The sequence below is a fragment of the Phyllobates terribilis genome, unplaced genomic scaffold, assembly GCF_046119375.1.
Source record: "Phyllobates terribilis strain yellow unplaced genomic scaffold, ASM4611937v1 Scaffold_3__8_contigs__length_932513732, whole genome shotgun sequence".
Classification (NCBI taxonomy): domain Eukaryota; kingdom Metazoa; phylum Chordata; class Amphibia; order Anura; family Dendrobatidae; genus Phyllobates; species Phyllobates terribilis.
In genome coordinates, this window is record NW_027362763.1 from 378,450,146 (window position 1) to 378,472,998 (window position 22,853).

Sequence of the window (22,853 nt, forward strand, 5' to 3'; positions counted from 1 at the left end):
TTTTTAATCATCATTTGTACTGTGGATCTTTGCAAAAAATAAAAATACAAAATAAAGCCTAATTACTATTTATCTAGATACCACTGACAAAGTTGCCAGCGTAATAGAGAGGCAGTTGGCCTGCAGAAAAAAGACATCATGTATAGACATGCATGGAAAGAGAGAATCACTCTCACATGAGTGCTGTTAGGGCAAAAGTCAGGTCTGGAGAGGTATGCAGCAGAGCAAGACTGGAGGCGGTGTGGTGCTAAGAGCTGAAGCTATAGGCATGTGGAAGGAACCTGGATACGACAAACATCTGTGGACAGGTAAAAGTAATATAAAATGACTTGTAGCATCATTTTATATTTCCTAGCTCTCCATTTATGGTATATACAAAACATATCATGTCAGAATCACTTATCAAAATCACTCGTCAGAATCACTCATCAGAATCACTTGTCAAAATCACTTGTCAAAATCACTCGTCAGAATCACTCGTCAGAATCACTCGTCAAAGTCACTCATCAAAGTCACTCGTCAGAATCACTCATCAGAATCACTTGTCAGAATCACTCGTCAAAATCACTTGTCAGAATCACTCATCAAAAACACTCGTCAAAATCACTCGTCAGAATCACTCGTCAAAATCACTTGTCAGAATCACTCGTCAAAATCACTTGTCAGAATCACTCATCAAAAACACTCGTCAAAATCACTCGTCAGAATCACTCGTCAGAATCACTTGTCAGAATCACTTGTCAGAATCACTCATCAAAATCACTCGTCAAAATCACTTGTCAGAATCACTCGTCAGAATCAGTTCTCATACAGGGTATTTAGCCTCAAACTGACATCATTCTGATGTTTGATTTTGATATCTGATCATGTCCTAAAATGTACACTGTACAGAAGTAACTGTCACCTTCACATTGGTAATATATTAATGACAAAATATCACATAGGCTGAAAATCAACAATAAATACAACCTTCAAGAGTTGCATAATAGACAGCTGATGTTTTTAACCAAGGAAGGGGGGTTTACATTCTGTCCTGTAAAATGTGCAGCGCACCAGTACAGAATGTGATTATATTCTTGGCTTACATTGATGTAATTTAAACATTATTATTATAGATATATGTTTCTAAGATGCCAAACCTAGTGAAAAAATACAATTAATAATCTGTGCTTCATGTTGCAATGGATATAAAGACAGAAGGAAATGTTTTTGTTCCCATATTGTTATCATGAAATAGAATTGTTTTATTATGTGTACCTGTTTTTTGTTTCTCTTCTTAGTAACAGTGTACCATGTCCTACAGCTTTCAGTCTTAAATTATGTTATTATTCTTCACACCCTGCAAGATATAGGAATTAAACAAAAGACAAAGGCATAAAATTATTGTGGTCCTTTGCTAGAATTGCAAATTAACCCCTTACCACTAGTAAATAGTAAACTAGTCTAGGAACACATCAATAAGAAATGATTAAATTCCTGCTCAGTTATCATGCAGAGAGCAAGTAAATGCATTTTACAATGTCTGAAATGTTAGGTGTCGACCACTTCCTACAGCTACTATAACATTTACATTGTATGGAAGGGGATGGGCTAGAGGGGAGAGTGGGAGCTCCAGCACTTGGAGCCAGTGACATGGAGTCAAACACTGACAAAGGAGAGCGCTTTACTCTTCTCCTAGCGTGTTCATTCCCTACTAGCAAACAGGATACAATGTTCAGCAAATTAATGGCATATACACAGCTGGCTTAAGGGAAAAAGTTACTGCGTCTTTAACTTATATTAGAAAAACGCTTCCTAAGCTGTCTCTGGAATAGATTGTGACAGCTATAACAGGATGCTTTTGCTTGCACCTATATAAGTTGGGCTGTCCGCAGCAATTCATCTGTGCTTCATGTATTTTATCAGCAAGGATAAAGGATACACACTGCTAACTGGAAAAGCATGCCAGGAACAAACCTTGCTGGATTTCTCTATAGGAATTGGTCTATTCATGATATAAATGTGACTCAGGAGCCAATTTTGAACCCATCTTCTGATTATGATGAGGAGTTTCTGCGCTATCTCTGGAGGGAATATTTACATCCTAAGGAATATGAATGGGTGCTTATTGCAGGGTACATTGCAGTATTCATTATTGCTCTGATTGGAAATATTTTAGGTAAGTGACCATGCAAAGAATACATTTCATTATAGTGAGTGTTACTGTATACTGTCTAATGGACTACTAGTGATACGTTTAGGTTATGGTTCTACTGTGAGTGTTGCGTGATTCTTTAGCAATGTAACAATGTGTTCTTAGCTGTCTGTGATTATTTTGCATTGTAACAATGTGCTCGTAGCTATCACTACAGGGAAGTTTCTTAATATTTATTTTTGCGACAGTAATATTTGATTCCCCATGTATAGTAAGTAAAAGCAAAGGGTGTTTTTCAAGTTCTATGTAGACAAAAAGTCACTATTGTATATCTTGCAAAATCGTTTTATAAGCTGAGTTTTGAAATATTGCTCATTGTGTTTGTGAAGTTTATATTTTCTTACTATAGCAAATATGCTATATTTTCATTACAGGTGTATAATTGCTTTCCTCCTCACATCATTTGGATCCATAATACTAATATACTCCTATCAAGCCCACTTGAGAGGTTATATTTAAATTGAAATGCCTTTTGATATACTGTCTGTTTGTAGATTGTTTTGTTCTACTCTATTAAACTACAAACAAGGTTATTATAATAAGAAGGTTTTCAATCCCTATGTGTTATAGGTGTATAAATTATTAATTACTAGAATGTGTGATTGGTAGGTTTATTCTTACAAAAACTGTCTACTATATTCAAATAATAATTGCCTTTGATCTATATACTTGCATGATTTACAGGATATATGGATAGTCATAACATCTCTTGGTTTGTCTTATTTTTCAGCATAATTAAATGTAAATGGACTTCAATATTTGTTTTAGATGGAAATGTCTATGATTTTGTACTGCATGTGTGAATTTGACACGTGGGTTAATATGCAGCACCTTACTTTTCATACATTCATGATAGTACAGGGCCATCTAGTGGACTTATGATGTAACAAGATTTTTTTTATGATGTATTACATTTTGATTTATATTTTATTATTTTGTTTTAATGTTGTATAACATTTTCATTAATTTTTAAATAAAATCTAGAAATACAAAGAAAATAAATAAAATGTTAATTACAGTACAGCTGACATTCCAAAGTAAATAAATAAAAATTATACAAGTCAGAAAAAAAGTATAAAATAAGAGTGTAGAATATTGATAAAAATGGTATACATATTGCATTACAGATTAATACACTCAGTTCACCTAAAGGGCTATTCTCATGTGTTTAAATTGCTTTAGTTAGTTATACAGTCTGGATACAAGCAAGTTCGCAATTGACTTTTGCTTTTTATATATGCTGTGTATCTCCTACAATTAGAGCTTTTAGCTTACAGAGTGTACAGCTTGTTGACATTGAGATTGACCACCAGTAAGGATGCCTATGCTCAGTAGTTACATTCCAGGCTGAGGAGATAACTCATGAAATCCTAGCCAGCTCTCTCTCCATTGCCTTCTACACAGCAATTAGCTGTTCACTTCCATCCCAATCTCTCTCAGCTTCTGACCAGTGCTGTTATCAGTCCTGAAAAATCACCAGTCTTTCACACACCTTGCGTGACACCGCCTTCCACAAGCATGGGTCCCAGAACATTACCCGTGCCTTCCCCAGTGCACTTAGTGGGAAGGACCGCCTAACCACAAACTTGTGGACAAGTGAATGTGGCCAGGGATGGTACATCTCACTGACACATTTCACTGGGTTAAAATTGTGGAAGCAGGGACCCAGTGGGACCCAGGTATGGAATACATCCTCCTGACGCAGAGAATTGCGGGCCCTAGGTCTTTCAAGGTTGCCCCCACATTCTACAGCTCCTGCACCACCTCCTCCTCTTCAGCCTCCATCTCCATCACTTGATTCATTTTTTTCAGGAGATATTTCAGATTATGTACTTAAACTTCGTTGCTGCCAGAGCGGCTTGTGAAAGTATGCAGCATGTGTGCCCATTTCAGAAAGTCAGCTACAGCTTCCGCCGCCCTGGCAAGGCTTCAGAAGCGTTTTCAGCTTTCAGGTCGACTGGTGTGCAATGTGACCATGCATTGGAAATCAAAGTTGCAGATGTTTGAAATGATTTGTGAGCAGCAGTGGACAGTTGTTGAGTACCTGCTTCAACACGCCCGTCGGCATTCAGGTAAGCCTCTGCACATAAGAGCTGATGAGTGGGCATGAATGTCTGACATCTGTGCCGTCTTCCAAAACCTTGAGGACTCCACCAAGATGGTGAGCGTCAATGACGCCATAATTAGTGTCACCATCCCGATTCTCTGTCTACTGAAATGCTCCCTGATCACAATTAAAGAGGAGGCATTGCAGGCAAGGCAAGGAACTATACAGGGTGATGCTACTCAGCCCTGCCTCATCTCATGTCAGTGCAGATTGGGTGATAATGAGGAGGAGGAAGAGAACATGGACAGTCGTCCTCTTGGTGAGAACAGGGAGTCTTGGCTGTTGGCAGTCTGGCACACATGGCCAACTTTATGTTCCGCTGCCTTTACCGTGACCATTGCATTGTATGCATTTTGGGCAATACAGAAAACTGGCCCAGCACGAGAGAATTCTTGGAGACGGAGGTGTGAAGTTCTGATTAAGGAGGATGTCAGTTTTAGATCAGTTGCAGAACGGAGGGCACGAGAGGGGTGATGAAACACAGAAATGAGATATGACATATTGAGTGGTGCAGAACCATGGACAGCTTGATGGGTAGGAAGATGAGTTTGTATTGTATTCTGAAATGATTGTTTAATCTAACCAGTGCAATGACTGGCACAGGGTAGAGGCATCGGTGAAACGGCTTGATAAAAATATGACCCTGGCTGCTGCATTCAGAAGGGATTGTAGATGAGACAGTTTGTTTAGAGGGACACCGATTAGAAGGGAGTTTCAGTAGTGAATAAGAATGACAGTAAGAGTTTTTGCAGCATCAAAGGTGAGAAAAGGTTGAATTCTGGATATGTTTTTAAGGTGCAGGTGACATGAGAGAGTGAGTGATTTTCCACGTTGAATAAAGGAAAGTTATGTGTCAAATATGACTCCAAGACAGTAGCCGTGCCGAGTTGGAGTTATGGTGGCACCAGCTAAAGGAAATTGCAAAGTTGGGTATAGGTAGGTTAGTAAAAGTCAGATGTAGGTAGGTTAGTAAAAGTCAGGCAAAGGAAAGGTAGGTTAGTAACAGATATAGGTAGGTTAGTAAAAGTCAGGTATAGATAGGTTAGTAGAGGAATGAAACCAAAGGAGTTCAGTTTTGGAGATATTAAGTTTAGGCTCTTGTTGAAGAATTATAACAAAAAAAAAATTCCCATCTGACAACACTGGCAGCAGAGGTCACACAGAATTCATTGGACAGCCAAAGAGTACAAACGAGGGAAACACAAACCAGATGTGGCAGCGGCAGGGGAATGCTGGCAAATGTCTGGGACAGTTTTCTCTGACCCTCCCAGCACCCACGCCCTGATACACAGGGTACTCTGACAAGGAGGGAAAAGTTTTGAAAGATGGTGAAGGACTACCTTGGCGACCGTACCAGCATCCTTCATGTTTCCGCTCTGTGCCTTACAACTGTTGGGTATCCAAGCTGGACACGGGGCATGAACTGTCTCTCTATGCCTTGGAGGTCCTGGCCGCTAGCGTTTTGTCAGAGATGGTTTTTAGTGTAGTCTAGGGCATTATAACTAACATAACTGATAGGCTCATCCGCCTGTCAACTGAAAATGCTGACAGGCTGACTTATGAAAATGAACAAAGGCTGGATTGTGCCAGACTTCTCAACACCACCAGATGATAGCATGGAACATAAACTCAAATCCAGTGGTTATTTTTTTGAGGGTCTATTCCCATGCACCCCTTCACACCCAGACATGGGTATACTCTTCAGGAATTGTTTTATTTTATGTCGCCCTCCTCCTTCTCCTCATCCTACACCACCATATCACCAGGGTGACCATCATGTCATGCCCACATAAATTTTTTAAGTGTGTTTCTGATTTCAATATTCGTTTCGGATTACGATCACCGTTTTAGCAATATTTGGCAATGTAATTGTCGAATATTCACCGAACATTGCCAAACACCATTGAATTCAATGGGGGCCAAAACCAAACCCATACACAACACCTTCAAAAGGGACCAAACATCCCAAAATACATCAATTTAGGGGCAGACACCAGGAAAGTGCCATCAATTGACCCAGAGTACAAGTAGTATAATAATTATTATTATTTATTATTATAGCACCATTTATTCCATGGCACTTTACATGTGAAAAGAGGTCACCAACTGGTACAAGAGGGGAGAGGACCCTGGCCGTGAGGGCACACAAACCGTCTATAAGTAATGGGTAAGGATACAGGAGGTGAGGGTACAGCTGGTCGTGCAGCGGTATCGTGGAGCGAGGGTTACTGCCAGTTGTAGGCTTGTCGGAAGAGGTGGGTCTTCAGCTTCCTTTTAAAGGTTGCAACAGTAGGCAAGAGTCTGATATGTTGTGATACAGAGTTCCACAGTAGGGGGGATGCATGAGAGAAATCTTGTATGCGATTGTGGGAAGAGAAGATAAGACGGGAGTAGAGAAGGAGATCTTGTGAGGATCAGAGGTTGCGTGCTGGTATGTACCGAGAGACTAGGTCACAGATATATGGAGGAGACAGGTTGTGGATGGCTTTGGATGTCATGGTTAGGGTTTTGAACTGCAGTCTCTGGGCAATGACGAGATCTTACAGATTGCTGGAGCCAGTCCACAGTCAAAAATCAGCCATAGAGTGTCCAGGAACCTTCCCACACACTTTTCTTAGCCAGGGCTGCTTCACAGCAGGGTTGGACGGGCCCACCAGAGAACCAGAGACTCCTCCGGTGGGCCATGACTTCTCCTTCAGGAGTTCATAGTGAAAATCTTGCAGGTCGTGATGATGATAGAGGCCACCATCTCCTTAGCTTGCTGCTGGTACTTTTCTGTGGGAATTAGCTTGGCTCCAACCAGACTGGAATATTTCCAGTGAACCATGGCACAACGCCATGGTATTAGCAGTGCCCCCAGTACGAGTAGTGAAGCTATCCACAATTTCCTTCTCAAGAATTTTATTTGGTAGACTGAGTGGCTGCCCAAATACATTAGTTTCTCATAAAGGAGCTGAAGATACTGAGTGGAAGTAGGTGCAAATTTCTCCAACATGTTAGATATCAGAGGGAGAACAGAGAGGGCAGCACAGTTGCTCAGTGGTTAGCACTGAAGCCTTGCATCGCTGGGGTTCTGGGTTCAAATCCCACCAAGGATAACATCTGCAAGGATGTTGTATGTTCTCCTCATGTTTGCATGGGTTCCCCCCTTCAGTAAAAAAGCAGTCCAGGAACCTTCACATAGACTTTTCTTAGCCAGGGCTGCTTCTCGGCATGGTTGGATGGGCACACCAGAGAATCCTATGGTGGGCCATGGCTTCTCCATCAGGAGAGTTCATCATAGTGCAAATTTTGCAGCTGCTATGGGGCTCTTGAGTTGGGGAGAAAGGTGGGCCCTCAGAATCAAATCCTCTAGTGGGCTCAATGTTCTTCAGTCTGACACTGCTTCTCGGTGAGAGTTGTGTTTCACCACAGACATATTCTTTAGCTCGGTGAAAGGACTGGCATGGAGGGAAACCATACCTACTCCGGCTGTAATTTCTCCGCCACCAGGTTCTGGCCATTGTCACACACGACCATGCCTGGCTGCATGTTCAGCAGTGAGAGCCACAGATCTTCCTGCTGTGTTACAGCTTTCAACAAATTTTCAACAGTGTGTCACCTAAGCATTAAGCATATTATCTTCAGCACAGCCTGTTGCCGCTTGGCAGAGGCAGTGCTGCAGTGCTTCCAACTTGTGACTGATGTGGTCATTCGGAGATGGAGGCCAAACAGGAGGAGGCGGTGCAAGAGCTGAACAATGTGATTACATTGAGGTTATATTGGCAACTCTGGTTTTTATACTAAAGAAAGATCCCACTGTGTTTTTATTTATTTATTTTTTTACCTCTCTTCAAATGTGTATTGGAGTGTGTCCTAATTTTGGTAGCCTTTGAAATTTCTGTATATGCAATAACAGTATAGGAGACCCACTCCTTAATAATGGGAAAGAATTCAAAGAGATTCTATATTCTAGAACATTAACTGTCTTATCTGAAATTCATTTACGGGTGAGGTATAACAGTATGGATAGCATATTACACCGATCCAGCCAAGTATTATTGTCTTATACTGCATTCTGCTGGTGCTGCCCAAAAATTTTTTAGATCTATTCTATCCCCTATTGATAATGTTGTTAGATGCATTTAATGCTGCTAGGTGGTATCATCAGCTCCAGATGAGTGTTCAATCTGGTCGCATACATTTTTCCACAATCCTTAACTTTTTTTTTGTATTTCTTTGCCCTTATATACAAGTCATTACCCTGGAAAGAATGTTACTTAACAATTTTTCCATTTTAGCTTGTTTTTTTTATGTCCTTTTTGTCAGTTCAAAACAGTGCCATAATACTCTGACATTGTTCACAGATATGCTATTTGTCAGCGACCAACTGTGAATAGATTTGAACCCACAACTGCAATACTTTAAATGGAGTGTAATATTTAACATGCTCACAAAAATTGCTGGATTATTAAGGCAGTCATATGGGATAACGTCTGATGGCCACAGTTTCAGGCAGTCACCTAATGGTATGGTATTTGTCAGCAACCAAGTGTTAATTGGTTCAACAAAACATAGCTGGCTGACTTTAAATGGAATGGAATATTTGGCTCACTCCACAAAATTTCTGTATTATTACGGCAGTCATATGGATCACGTCTGAGCATTGAAAAAAGTTTCTCTGCTTCCACAGTACAGTAATGTGAATAAAATTAAAAAAATCTGTCTGTACTCTGCGAACAAACAAATGGAGCATTAAAATGTTGTACACTGACACACTGCTGCAAACTGTAAATGGAATATTTTCCACATTCAATATTTTCCACATTCACTATTTTCCACATTCACTACAAATGGCTGGATTTGTACTGTAGTTATATGTGATACGTCTGACTGACACCCACGGTTTTAAATAGCGGCTCTGTAGTTTCCTATTTGTCACAGCGACCACTTGTGAATAGCTTCACTGACACACTGATACAAACTCTAAATGGAGGACAATATTTTCCATGTTCACTACAAATTTGTGGATTTTTATCGCTGTAATATGGGACTACGTCTGATGATGGAAAAGATCTGGCTGTATTCTGCAGTGCTAACAAGCAAATGGAGCAGTTAAATGGTGCATTCTGGATTGCTTTTTTAAGCAAATAATCAGGATTAAAATAAAAAAAAATTAGCCCTGGCCCCTCATATCTAGGGCTATGTCTATGGATATCTGTAACAACAGGATCAGACAGAACGTGCAATGGACTCTCTTGTGCTGTATACACTGCCACAAAACCTGCCTGGCTAACTCCTGCTATCACCTTCACCACTGAATATATGCAGCTGGATTAGTCCTCAGAAAGACTGCTAGTTCAGATGGATATATATCTTGCTGTAGAATATGGATAGCTAACTATTATACTGCCAATTCTGTCCCTAGCTCAGCAGCATCTCTCCCTACTCTGCCTGTTTCTGGTTAGACTGTGATGAGCCTAGCATCACACGGTCTTATATACACCCGATGATGCTATGCAGTCAGCCAATCACTGTAATGTCACAACCAACATGGCTACAGCATTACAGTGCGTGGCAAGTAATCCCTGCATGTTCATTGGCTCTCTAAAGAGCACCAAACATGCAGGATGGGGACCAGAGCTCCCACCCGAGCAACCCAGAAATACTCGCCGAGTGCTGAGCATGTTGAGCTCAGTGATGCTCGGGCGAGTTCCAAGCAGGCTTGCTCATCACTAATATCCATACATCCTGGCTGGGAAGCGATTGCCGACCTTGGACCCATGGATACGTCTCAGCAGAAAACACTGAAAATTGCCTGAAACACTGAGGTCCAGCTATGTTCGGTGCTATAACAGGGTCCAATTTTTCCTGCTATCCTTGTGGAGAATAAAACATTGGGGGTCAAAACAACATTTTTTATGGGAAAAATCAATTTTTTTCATTTTCATAGTTCAACTTTGTACAATTCTGTGAAAAATCTGTGGGTTCAAGGTGCTCATTATACAGCTAGATAAATTTCTTGAGGGGTCAGTTTCCATTAAAGGATCACTTGTAGGGGTTTACACTGCTTAGGCAGATCAAGGGCTATCCAAACGAGACATGGAAGCCGCTCTCGACTCCAGCCATTTTTGCATTCATCAAGTCAGTGCTCCTTCCCTTCAGAGCTCTGCCATGTGCCAAAACAGTAGTTGTACCCCACAAATTGAGTATAGGCATACTAGGGAGAAATTGTACAACAAAGTTTGGAGTCCATTTTCTCCTGTAACTCTTGTGAAAATAAAAAAATTAGGGTTAAAAAAACATTTTGTGAAAAAAAATATTTTTTATTTTCATGGCTCTATATTATAAACTTCTGCGAAGCACCTGGGGATTCAAGGTGCTCAGCGCACCTTTGGATAAATTCTTTGAGGCGTCTAGCTTCCAAAATGCTGCCAATTGTGGGGGTTTTCCACTGTTTAGGCATATCATAAATGATGGTGTCCACTCTCGATTCCAGCAATTTTTTGCGTTCAAAAGGTCAAACGGTGCTTCTTCCCATCTAAACCTTGCCATGCGCCTAAACAGTAGTTTTACTCACATATGGGGCATCAGTGTACTAATGAGAAATTGCACAACATATTTTGGGGTTCACTTTCTCCTGGTACCCTTGTGAAAATAATTTTGGGCTAAAAGAACATTTTTGTTGGAAAAATTTGATTTTGGATTTTCACTGCTCTACGTTATAAACTTCTGTGAAGCATCTAGGGTAGTGTTACCCAACTCTAATCCTCAAGAGCCACAAACTGATCAGGTTTTCAGGATTTCCTCAATATTTCTCAGATAATAATCCCATCACCTGTACAATACTAAGGAAATCCCAAACACATGATCTGCTGGTGGCTCTTGAGAACTGACATTGGCGAACACTGATCTAGAGGTTTAAGGTGCTCTCCACACATCTAGGTAACTCCTTTTGAAGTCTAGTTTTCCAAATGGGGTCACTGGTGGAGAGTTTTCACTATTTAGGCACATAAGGGGTTCTCCAAATGCAACATGGCGTCCGCTTTCGATTCCATCCATTTTTGGGTTCAAAAAGTAAAATGGTGCTCTCCCCTTCTGAGTTCTGCAATGCGCCCAATCAGTAGTTTTCCCCCCACATATGGGGTATCGAAGTACTCAAGAGAAATTGCACAACAATATTTGTGGTCCATTTTCTCCTGTTTCCCTTAAGAAAATAAACAAGTTGGGGCTAAAGTATAATTTTTGTGGGAAAATGGTGATTTTCTATTTTCACGGATCTACGTTATAAACTTCTGTGAAGCTCCCAGGGGTTTAAGGATCTCACCAAACATCTAGATTAATTCCTTGTGGGTTCTAAATTCCAAAATGTGGTCATTTTGGGGGGATTTCTACTGTTTAGGCACATCAGGGTCTCTCCAAATGCAACATGGCATCCGCTCTCGATTTCAGCCATTTTTGCGTTTAAAAAGTCATACAGTGCTCCTTCTCTTCTGAGCCCTGCCATGTGCCCAAACATATAGGGTATTGGCGTTTTGAGGAAAAATTGTTCAACAAATTATGGGGTCCATTTTCCCCTGTTATTCTTGTGAAAATAAAAAAAATTGGGCTAAAAAAACATTTTTGTGGGTAAAATGTGATTTTTTTAAATTTTCATGGCTCTATGTTATAAACTTCTGTGAAGCACCTGTGGGTTCAAGATGCTCACCACATATCTAGTTAAATTCATTGAAAGGTCTAGTTTCCAAAATGGGGTCATTTGTGGGGAGTTTACACTGTTTAGGCACATCAGGGCCCTCCAAATGCGACATGGCGTCCTCTCTCGATTCCAGCCATTTTGGATTTAAAAGTCAAAGTAAATTTAAAAAGTCAAACGGTGCACCTGATGGGTTAATAAACTTCTTGAATGTGATTTTGAGGACTTTCAGGAGTGCAGTTTTTAGAATGGTGTCACTTTTGGGTAATTTGTTTTATAGGCCCCCAAATTCACTTCAAATGTGATATGGTCCCATAAAAAATGGTTTGTAAATTTTGTTACAAAAATGAGAAATTGCTGATCAACTTTAAACCTTTCTAACTTCCTAACAAAATGACGCAGATGTAAAGTAAACATGTGGTAAATGTTTATTATTAACTATTTCATGTGACATAGTTCTTTGGTTTAAGGGCATAATAATTAAAAAATGTTGACAAATTTCCTATATTAACCCAAATAAATGCAAGTCAAATCTAAAAAAAAAATTACCATTATCATGAAGTACAATATGTCACGAAAAAAAACTTCTCAGAATCACTGGGATCCGTTGAAGCTTTCCAGAGTTATTACCTCATAAAGTGACACTGGTCAGAATGAAGGGGTTAAGAACTTCTATTTCTTACCATATAAATTCAATAGATTATCGCAACAAAAGACTGCAATTCCCATCACAACCACAGGGTGGTCATATTTAGACTTTCACAGCATAAACAACTCACAGCACAGCATTATGAAATATTTTTTTTTACAAATTGGTCATTTTGTACAACTCTTATTGGGATATATCAAAACAGTAGGAAAGATAAGGAAGTACATATCTATAAATACTCTTCTTGTTTGAACCAAAAAGTATCTGCAACATGTCAGTATTGTACATAACATTACTTTAAAATTACTTACAAATGTTTCCTTATTTTCTTGTTTCAGATTTTTTTTTTAATTATTTAATGCATTCTTGTAAATTTCAATACATATAGATTAAAGTGGGGGTCCAACACCTAAAATGAATTTTCTAACTAGCTATCTTTATACTCTAACAACTTTTGTAATGAATTTTATTACATAACATCTTACACTTCTCCCTATCTTTCTAATCTCTAAATGTGTTTATTTTACTGTACTTCCTGCGACACTTCATTTGAGATGTCACTGGAGGTTATGACTGCACTCACTCCCCACAGCATTCATCAACCCTCCTGGAAAAGGATGTCACTAGGGGGCAATGCTGCAGCTACTCACTAGTTTGTGGTTTTGGATCCAGGATGGACACTGCGGCAGATGTGAATGCAGTGCCAGCACATTGCCTCCATCTTCGCTGCCATCATAACTTCAATCTGAAAGAAGACATCATAAGGGGGCAGAGATAGAAGCAGTGAGTGACTCCAGTGCCAACCCACTGCTTCAAATGAGTCATAATCAGGGAGCAGTGATAGAAGCAGCAAGTGATACCAGAGTCACCCCTTGATGATGATTCATTTGAAGGCACTGCTAGAAGGTGTGGGGCAACATTGGTGTTACTCACTGCTTCTATCTCTACCCCCTGACAACATCTTCTTTCAGTTACAAATTAAACAGGCGTGGAGATAGAAGAGGGTGTTGGTGCTGCATCACATCTCCCACAGTGTCCATCACCTAGGATCTAGGACGTTTTCAGAGGGGGCAGCGATGCAACAAACTAGCGAGTAACTGCAGTGCTGCCGCCTGGTGGCATCCTGTTTCAGGAGGGACGATAACATTGCAGGGAAGTGAGTGCAGCCACAGCCTCCTGTGACATCATGTTGGAGACTCTCAAATGAAACTTAACAGGAAATTCAGTAAAAAAAATTAGACATTTAGAGATTAAGCAGATATGGAAAAGTGTAGGGTTTTGTGTAATAAAGGAAATTACAAAAGTGTTTATGGTGTAAAAATTAAAAATGAGCGAAAATGTTCACCATTTTCAAAGTCGGCACAAACAATGCACATTTGGATTCGTATTTGGATTCCCAAGCATTTTTACTCAAAATCGGTGAAAATCGGCCGAGCCCGTACCTGAACATCAGTGGTTTTCCATGCTGTCATCTGCATGACAGCACAGGAAACAGGGTGTGGAGACACAGGGTCTCCCGTGGGCGTAATACTACTCGGACAACACAGGCTGATGGTAAAACAGTGTGGCAATACTTTATTGAACCACCAAACAGACAAACATAGAACAGACCCAGCAATATACATCAGATGGTGTAAGTTACAGAGTCTCACCCTTCCGCTGGCCCGCCGGGAATTAAGCAGTGAGATAAGTGACCAGGTGACCTGATTGTCCCAACCTGGATTTCCTCATAACTAGTGTTGAGCCACCCCCGTAGTGTTCGGGTTCGGTTCGGTTCGTCGAACACCGGGATGTTCGAGGAACTGTTCGTCGAACTGTTCGTCGAACACCTTAGAACACCGTCGAACACCGTTAAAACCAATGGCAGGCAAACAAAAACACATAGAAAAGGTGTCCAAAAGCTGACAAACTGCTCAGATGACGCTCTCTTTAAAAAAGCCGGCCGACAATTCAGCAGCGGCATACACCGGTACCCGACAATTTAGACAAGAAGGAATAGAGCATCACAGATAGATTAGATAGATAGAAACATGTCAGTCACACATATAAGAAGCACAGTGACAGTGTTGCTAACTGTACTTGTCATTTAGTGTAAAGGATTTATTAAAAAAAATAATAGTGTTTTCGTGCACCGTCTCTTTAAAAAAGCCGGCCGGCAATTCAGCAGCGGTACCCGACAATTTATAACAGAAAGAATAGAGCATCACACATAGATAGATATAAACATGCCAATCACATATATAATAAGTACAGTGACAGTGTTGGTTACTGTACTTGTCATTTAGTGTAAAGGATAGAGATGAGCGTTGTTCTACTCGAACTGTTCGCCAATCTCAAATTCGAGCTGTTTTGGGCGGTGTTCGAGCCGTTCGGCGAACATGAACAATTTGAGAAAAATTCGGCTGTTCGAGGTTATGTTCGATAACTGTTCGTGCACCAAAATCATAACTGGATTTTTTCTCAGTAATGATGAAAATTAATGTTAATACGCAGTTTGAGTGTACAGCGGGGTGGGGGGAGGGGCAGGGGATGGATCTCTGCAGGAACAATGAAGATCTCCATTTTTTTTTTCTCTTTCCCGCATTTACAGTGGGGAGGTGCAATCTGTCAGCCTATCAGCAGCGCACACACGGAGCGAAGTGCTTTTTTTCACACAAGCAAGGGCATGTGTCATTGGCAGTGTATGTCACATGTCCTTGCCCTATAAGACCAAGCCATTTTCCCCGTCGCCACCATTTTCTCACTGTTGCAGCTGCGTGTTAGACGGCACCGCTGTTGCTGTGTGCGCTATACCTTGTTAATTTCAAGCCAATTTTCGCACAAATCTACAGATAGCTTGGGAGTAGGGAATAGTTGTGATTGCAGTCCTTTTAAGGACTAGGTTACAGCATTTCCTACGACTTTTATCAGGCAGGTCTGTGCTCTTAAATAGATAGATTGTGGGAGTAAAGACTAATTGTAATTGGAGTCCTTTTCAGGACTAGGTTACATCAGTTCCTATCAGTTTTTGCCAGGCAGGTCTGTGCCAGTGCTGTGCAAGTTTTTTTCACAGCATTTGGCTGAATCTAGCAAAGCTAATCCTTTTTGGCCTATTGCAGAGTGTGTTAGTCAGTGGAGTAGCCTATCTGTGTTGCAAGATATACCACCTGTGTATAGAATACCAATTTTTTTACTGCACCTAGTGAAGTAAAATCTATTGGGCATAGCATCATTCTATTAGTCCATCTATACTGACGTCCATCAGGTTGCAAATTGAATATAATTTTTTTCTGCATCTAGCTCTGAAAAAATATTGGGCTTCTAGCTGTGTGTGGGACTTGTTGTATTAGTCCATCTATACTGACCTCCATCAGGTTGCAAACTGCATATATTTTTTTCTTCATCTACCTCTGAAAAAATATTGGGCTTCTAGCTGTGTGTGGGACTTGTTCTATTAATCCATCTATACAGACCTCTATCAGGTTGCAAACTGAATATATTTTTTTCTGCATCTACCTCTGAAAAAATATTGGGCTTCTAGCTGTGTGTGGGACTTGTTGTATTAGTCCATCTATACTGACCTCCATCAGGTTGCAAACTGAATATATTTTTTTCTGCATCTACCTCTGAAAAAATATTGGGCTTCTAGCAGTGTGTGGGACTTGTTGTATTAGTCCATCTATACAGACCTCCATCACGTTGCAAACTGAATGTATTTTTTTCTGCATCTACCTCTGAAAAAATATTGGGCTTCTAGCTGTGTGTGGGACTTGTTGTATTAGTCCATCTATACTGACCTCCATCAGGTTGCAAACTGAATATTTTTTTTCTGCATCTACCTCTGAAAAAATATTGGGCTTCTAGCTGTGTGTGGGACTTGTTCTATTAATCCATCTATACAGACCTCCATCAGGTTGCAAACTGAATATATTTTTTTCTGCATCTACCTCTGAAAAAATATTGGGCTTCTAGCTGTGTGTGGGACTTGTTGTATTAGTCCATCTATACTGACCTCCATCAGGTTGCAAACTGAATATATTTTTTTCTGCATCTACCTCTGAAAAAATATTGGGCTTCTAGCTGTGTGTGGGACTTGTTCTATTAATCCATCTATACAGACCTCCATCAGGTTGCAAACTGAATATATTTTTTTCTGCATCTACCTCTGAAAAAATATTGGGCTTCTAGCTGTGTGTGGGACTTGTTGTATTAGTCCATCTATACTGACCTCCATCAGGTTGCAAACTGAATATATTTTTTTCTGCATCTACCTCTGAAAAAATATTGGGCTTCTAGCTGTGTGTGGGACTTGTTCTATTAATCCATCTATACAGACCTCCACCAGGTTGCAAACTGAATATATTTTTTTCTGCATCTACCTCTGAAAAAATATTGGGCTTCTAGCTGTGTGTGGGACTTGTTGTATTAGTCCATCTATACTGACCTCCATCAGGTTGCAAACTGAATATATTTTTTTCTGCATCTACCTCTGAAAAAATATTGGGCTTCTAGCTGTGTGTGGGACTTGTTCTATTAATCCATCTATACAGACCTCCATCAGGTTGCAAACTGAATATATTTTTTTCTGCATCTACCTCTGAAAAAATATTTGGCCTTCTAGCAGTGTGTGGGACTTTCTCTTTTAGTCCATCTATACTGACCTCCATCAGGTTGCAATTTAAAAATAATTTTTATCTGCATCTAGCTCTGAAAAAATATTTGGCCTTCTAGCAGTGTGTGGGACTTTCTCTATTAGTCCATCTATACTGACCTCCATCAGGTTGCAAATTGAATATAATTTTTTTCTGCATCTAACCCAGCCAATAGTTTTGGCCTAATACCACAATTTGGCCACTCAGCTCTACTCGGTTCCCATCCATTGTTTTTTTGTGCAAACAACTCCAGAGTTGTTAATTAGTTAACCACCAAAATGAGTGGAAAAAGGCCTGCTGCTGGTGGAAAGGGGAATAGGCGTGTTGGGAAGGGGAAAAAAGGTTGTGTCCGTGGGGTAGGTGTTAAAGCAACAGTAACATCTGCAGAAGAAAGACCATCTTCCAGCCAAACTAAAATGTCTACTTTTAGCGGACAATGTGATAAGATCCCTTTCTTACGGCCACGCCAATCGCTACAAATTCCAGATGAGGCACAAAAACAGCAGGTGCTTCAACAGATATCAAGTGCTCCTTTAAGTGGGCTCTCCTCCACATCAACTTCAACATCACAAATACTCCAGTCCTCAAAGGTGTCACCCCAATCGCACTTGCTTCCTCACAGCTCCCAAATCTCCAGCTGCCCATCTGAGTATGAGGTAGAACAGATGGTTGAGTCTGCAGAGCTGTTTACTCATACTATAGCCTGGGAATCAGAGGTCGACTCCAGCGCTTCTGTGAATCCAGACGAGGAAATGATCTGCACTGATGCCCAGAATCTTTATGAGTCGGATCCAGGACCAGACGCAGAAGGTTCTGACCATAATGTAGACCCTCATTCCCAAACTGTAACTCCTGTTGGTGGAGACAATGAGGAAGACGATGATAAGACTCAATTACCTGATTGGAGGGACAACTTTAGTTTTTTGTCAGGGCAGGAACAGGTTGGCTCTGAGGACGACCGGTGTGATAACGCACAGGGTGATGATGATGAGGTTGGAGATCCCACTTACTGTCAACCCACAGTCAGCCAAGAGATGAGGTCAGCAGAGGAGGTGGAGGAAGATGCTAGTGACGACGAGGTCAGGTTGCGCCTTCCTGGACAGAGACATAGTACTGGAAGCACGTCAACAACTGCATCCTCAAACACAACTCTGCCTCTCACCACAAGTCGTGGTGGCTCTTCAGGTCGCATGGGTGCTAAGCCTTGCATAGCCTGGGCATTTTTTCAGATCGATAAAGATGACCCAACTCGTGTTATCTGTAACATTTGTCAGCAAAAGCTAAGTAGAGGCCAAAAAATACATAGTTTGAATACTTCATGCATGAACCGGCACATGGACATGAATCATAAGTTGCAGTGGGAAGCTCAGTGTGCTACAATGCGGCCTAGCCGGCCGGGCCAACCACCGTCTGCCATATCTTGTGCATCCGCGGCCTCTTCATCCTCTGTGACTGGGGGGACAGCAGTCACACCTGTTTTGGGGCGCAGACCTGCCACCTCTTTACCCGCAACAGCCAGCGTGATTGGCAGGTCATCATTTTCTTTGGAGGTGGTAACACCAGCTGGTGTTGAGCGCTGTCCGACATCGATAGCACCACCTTTGGATCAAGGCAACCTAACATGTCCGCCTGCATCTTCCTCACAGACCGGCAGTTTGCCGGGGACACCCTTATCAACCCCGTCTAAGCACAATAGCCAGCCCTCGGTCCCTCAGATGTGGACAAGTAAAAGACCATTTCCTCCTAGCCATGAGAAAGCTAAGAGGTTGAATTTCACCATCTGCAAGTTCTTGGCTACAGAAATGCTGCCTTTCCGCCTGGTGGACACAGAGGATTTTCGAGACCTTATGTCCGTCGCAGTGCCCCAGTACCAGATGCCCAGTCGGCACTACTTCTCAAAGAAAGGTGTGCCTGCGCTCCACCAGCATGTCGCACACAACATCACCGCTTTTTTAAGAAACTCTGTGTGTGACAGGGTGCATTTCCCCACAGACACTTGGACGAGTAGGCATGGACAGGGGCGTTACATGTCGCTGACTGGGCACTGGGTAACTATGGTGACAGCAGGACAAGGGGCTGCTGTGCAAGTCTTGCCGTCCCCACGAGTTGTGCGTCAATCCTCTTTATGTCAAAGTTCCTCCACTGCTTCTGCCTCCTCAACCTCCTCTCGGTCTTCCACCTGCACCCAAAGCCTGTCTGGTCATGCCACAAGCTTTCTAACTGCGCAGAAGGGATCCTGCACACCTCCTTACTATGCTGGCAGTAGGGCTCAACGTCATCAGGCGGTTTTTACATTGAAATGTCTGGGAAATGTGAGTCACACAGCTGAGGAGTTGTGGTCAGCTCTGGAGAACCAATTTCATGAATGGTTGTCTCCACTGGACCTGAAACCAGGGAAGGCCGTGTGCGACAATGCTGCAAACCTGGGTGCGGCCCTTCGCCGGGGCAATGTCACACACGTGCCTTGTATGGCTCACGTGTTGAACCTGGTTGTCCAGCAATTTTTAGCCCACTATCCCAGACTAGATGGCCTTCTGCAGAGGGCACGGTCGCTGTGTGCTCACTTTCGCCGTTCGCATGCCGCAGCTCAGCGACTTACATCTCTACAGAAGTCGTTGGGCCTGCCACTTCACCGGCTAAAATGCGATGTGCCTACCCGGTGGAATTCAACTCTGCACATGTTGCAGCGACTGTGGCAGCACCGACAAGCCCTGGTGCTGCCACAGTCGCTCTGCAATACGTTCTGACGTATAGCCTGGGCCAACGAGATCCAGAGGTGGGGCAAATCACGCTGGAGGAGTGGTCTCAGATCAGGGACCTATGCACCCTTCTGCACAGTTTTGAAATGGCGACGAAGATGTTTAGTGCTGACGATGCCATTATCAGCATGACTATTCCGGTGATTTACATGCTGGAGCACATGTTAAACAGAATTCGGAGTCAGGTGGTGGCACAAGAGGAGGTGGAGAAAGTAGAGGAGGAGGAGTTGTATGCGGAAGGGCTAACATCTGCAAGGTCCAGACGGTTGGCATCACCAAGGCGGCAGGCATGTGAGGGTGGGGGAGATGGTTTTACCAGGGCGCATGGTAGCAGCCAAACTAGTGAGGAAGGTGCAGGAGCCCAGGAAGAAGTGGAGGACGAACTGATGGAAGACTCATCAGATGAGGGAGACCTTGATCACATTTCTGTTGTGCGAGGTTGGGGGGAGAGGACAGAGGAAGGAAGCATGATTGTTACCTCGCCACCAACACAACAGGGACTTGGTGCTCCTGGATGCTCAACACACATGAGTGCCTTCTTGCTGCACTACCTGCAACATGACCCTCGAATTGTGAGAATTAGAAATAATCCTGACTACTGGGTTGCCACACTGTTAGATCCCCGGTACAAAAGTAAATTTGCAGAAATTATTCCTGCCATAGAAAGGGATGCACGCATGCAGGAGTATCAGCAGAGACTGTTGCAGAATCTTACATGTGCTTTTCCACAAAATACCAGTGGTGCACGTAGTGAATCTCACAGTTCCAACTTGCCAACCGTGGGACCGTCAAGTGTTCAGCACTCAAACCGTAACAGAACCACAGTATCTGCTGGTAACATCAATTTTGCGGAATCATTTCACCACTTTTTTAGCCCATCCTTTGCAAGGCCACAGGAGACAAGAAGTCTGACACATAGTCAACGCCTAGAGACGATGGTACAGGAGTATCTCCAAGTAAACATTGAAGCCACGACTGTGTCACTGGACCCTTGCTCTTTTTGGGCTTCCAATCTGGATAAATGACCGGAGCGAGCCACTTACGCCTTGGAGATCTTGTCATGCCCCGCAGCCAGCGTTCTGTCTGAACGTGTGTTCAGCGCTGCTGGTGGTGTGCTGACAGATAAGCGCACGCGGCTCTCCACTGATAATGTAGACAGACTCACGTTCATAAAGATGAACAAATCATGGATCCGAAACGACTTTTCTACCCCTGTGTCATCCTGGGGAGAGTAAAAGCTTGATGATTGGTTAAAATCACCCTACCAACCATTTTAAGCTTTCAAATTACTAAGCATGTTTATCTGTATCTTGGCTGGAAAATAATTTGGGCTTTGTAGCAGTGTGCAGCACTGATTCTATTAGGCCATCTATAATAAGCTCCACCAGATTTAAAATTACTAATCATGTTTATCTGTATCTTGACTGGAAAATAATTTGGGCTTTGTAGCAGTGTGCAGCACTGATCCTATTAGGCCATCTATACTAAAGCTTCACCAGATTTAAAATTAATAATAATTTTTAGCTGCATCTAGCCCGGAAAATAATTTTGGGGCTCCGAGATGCGCAAGAGACATAAGTGCCTTCTTGCTGCACTACCTGCAGCATGACCCTCATATTGTCAGAATTCGAAGTAATCATGACTACTGGGTTGCCACACTCTTAGATCCCCCAAACTTTTCGATCAACCTTTTCATTTTAATAAAGACCAAAAAAATGGTCATTTTTGAAATTATAAGCATTAGCAGGTTGTTAGAAACTGAAATCAAACAGTTTTCAACTCAAAACTTTATTCTAGGTGATGTTACATTTTCACATAGGACCCCTTGTTCGAAAGGAGCTTCTGAACTGTCTCGTCCATTGAATTTGTCAGGTTTTGGATGGTTTCTGCTTCAATTGTTTTGCATGAGGACAGAATGCCCTCCCAGAGCTGTTGCTTAGATGTGAACTGCCTCCCGCCATCATAGACACTCCTTTTAATGATGCTCCAAAGGTTCTGAATGGGGTAGAGGTCAGGGGAGCATGGGGGTCACACCATAAGTTTGTCCCCTTTTATGCCCATATCAGCCAGAGATGCAGATGTTTTATGTGCAGCATGAGATGGTGCATTATCATGCAGAAAAATGATCTTGCTGTGAAATACACGGTTCTTCTTCTTGAACCATGGCAGGAAGTGCTGTTTGAGAAAATCCACATACATTATGGAGTTCATCTTTAGCGCCTTCAGGGATCCTAAAGGGGCCGACAATCTCTCTCCCCATGATTCCAGCCCAAAACATTACTCCACCTCCTCCTTGTTGGCGCTGTAGCCGTGTTTGCGTGGGGTGTCCATCAACCAGCCATCCTCCACTCCATCCATCTGGACCATCGAGCGCTGCACGGCACTCATCCGTGAACAAAACAGTTTTGAAATCAGTCTTCATGTAATGTTTGGCCCACTGGAGCCATTTCTGCTTGTGTGAAGTGGATAGAGGAGGTCGACAGGATGGCGTATGCACAGCTGCAAACCTCTGAAGGACCCTGCATCTTGTTGTTCGGGGGACGTTGGAGGCACAAGCAGCTTCAAAAACTTGTCTGCTGCTATGACAAGGCTTTTTTGCCGCTGCTCTTTCAACCTGACATAATTGCCTGTAGGAAAGAGTCCTCAATTTGCCCTTATCAGCACGCACACATGTGTACTGTGAATCAGCTACATACTTCTTGATTGCCAAGACACTTCATCCTGATCATCGAACAATGTTGATTGTAGTCATGCCTTGACCTAAACACTCCACAATTTGTTGCTTCTCAGCAGCCGACACATCCTTTTTCTTTCCCATTTTGGCAGAAAATATAGGCT

General features: G+C 42.2%; 1 protein-coding gene across 2 annotated transcripts in view; it reads left to right on the top strand.

The window, feature by feature from the left end:
• Positions 1 to 1,619: 1,619 nt before the first annotated feature.
• Positions 1,620 to 22,853, top strand: part of HCRTR2 (hypocretin receptor 2) — a 239,398-nt gene continuing 218,164 nt past the window's right edge. For both annotated transcript variants that reach the window (XM_073675426.1, XM_073675427.1), the window contains exon 1: positions 1,620 to 2,158. In XM_073675426.1, the coding sequence (XP_073531527.1) occupies positions 1,942 to 2,158 (217 nt within the window). In that variant the 5' untranslated portion in view covers positions 1,620 to 1,941. The remainder of the gene's footprint in view (positions 2,159 to 22,853) is intronic.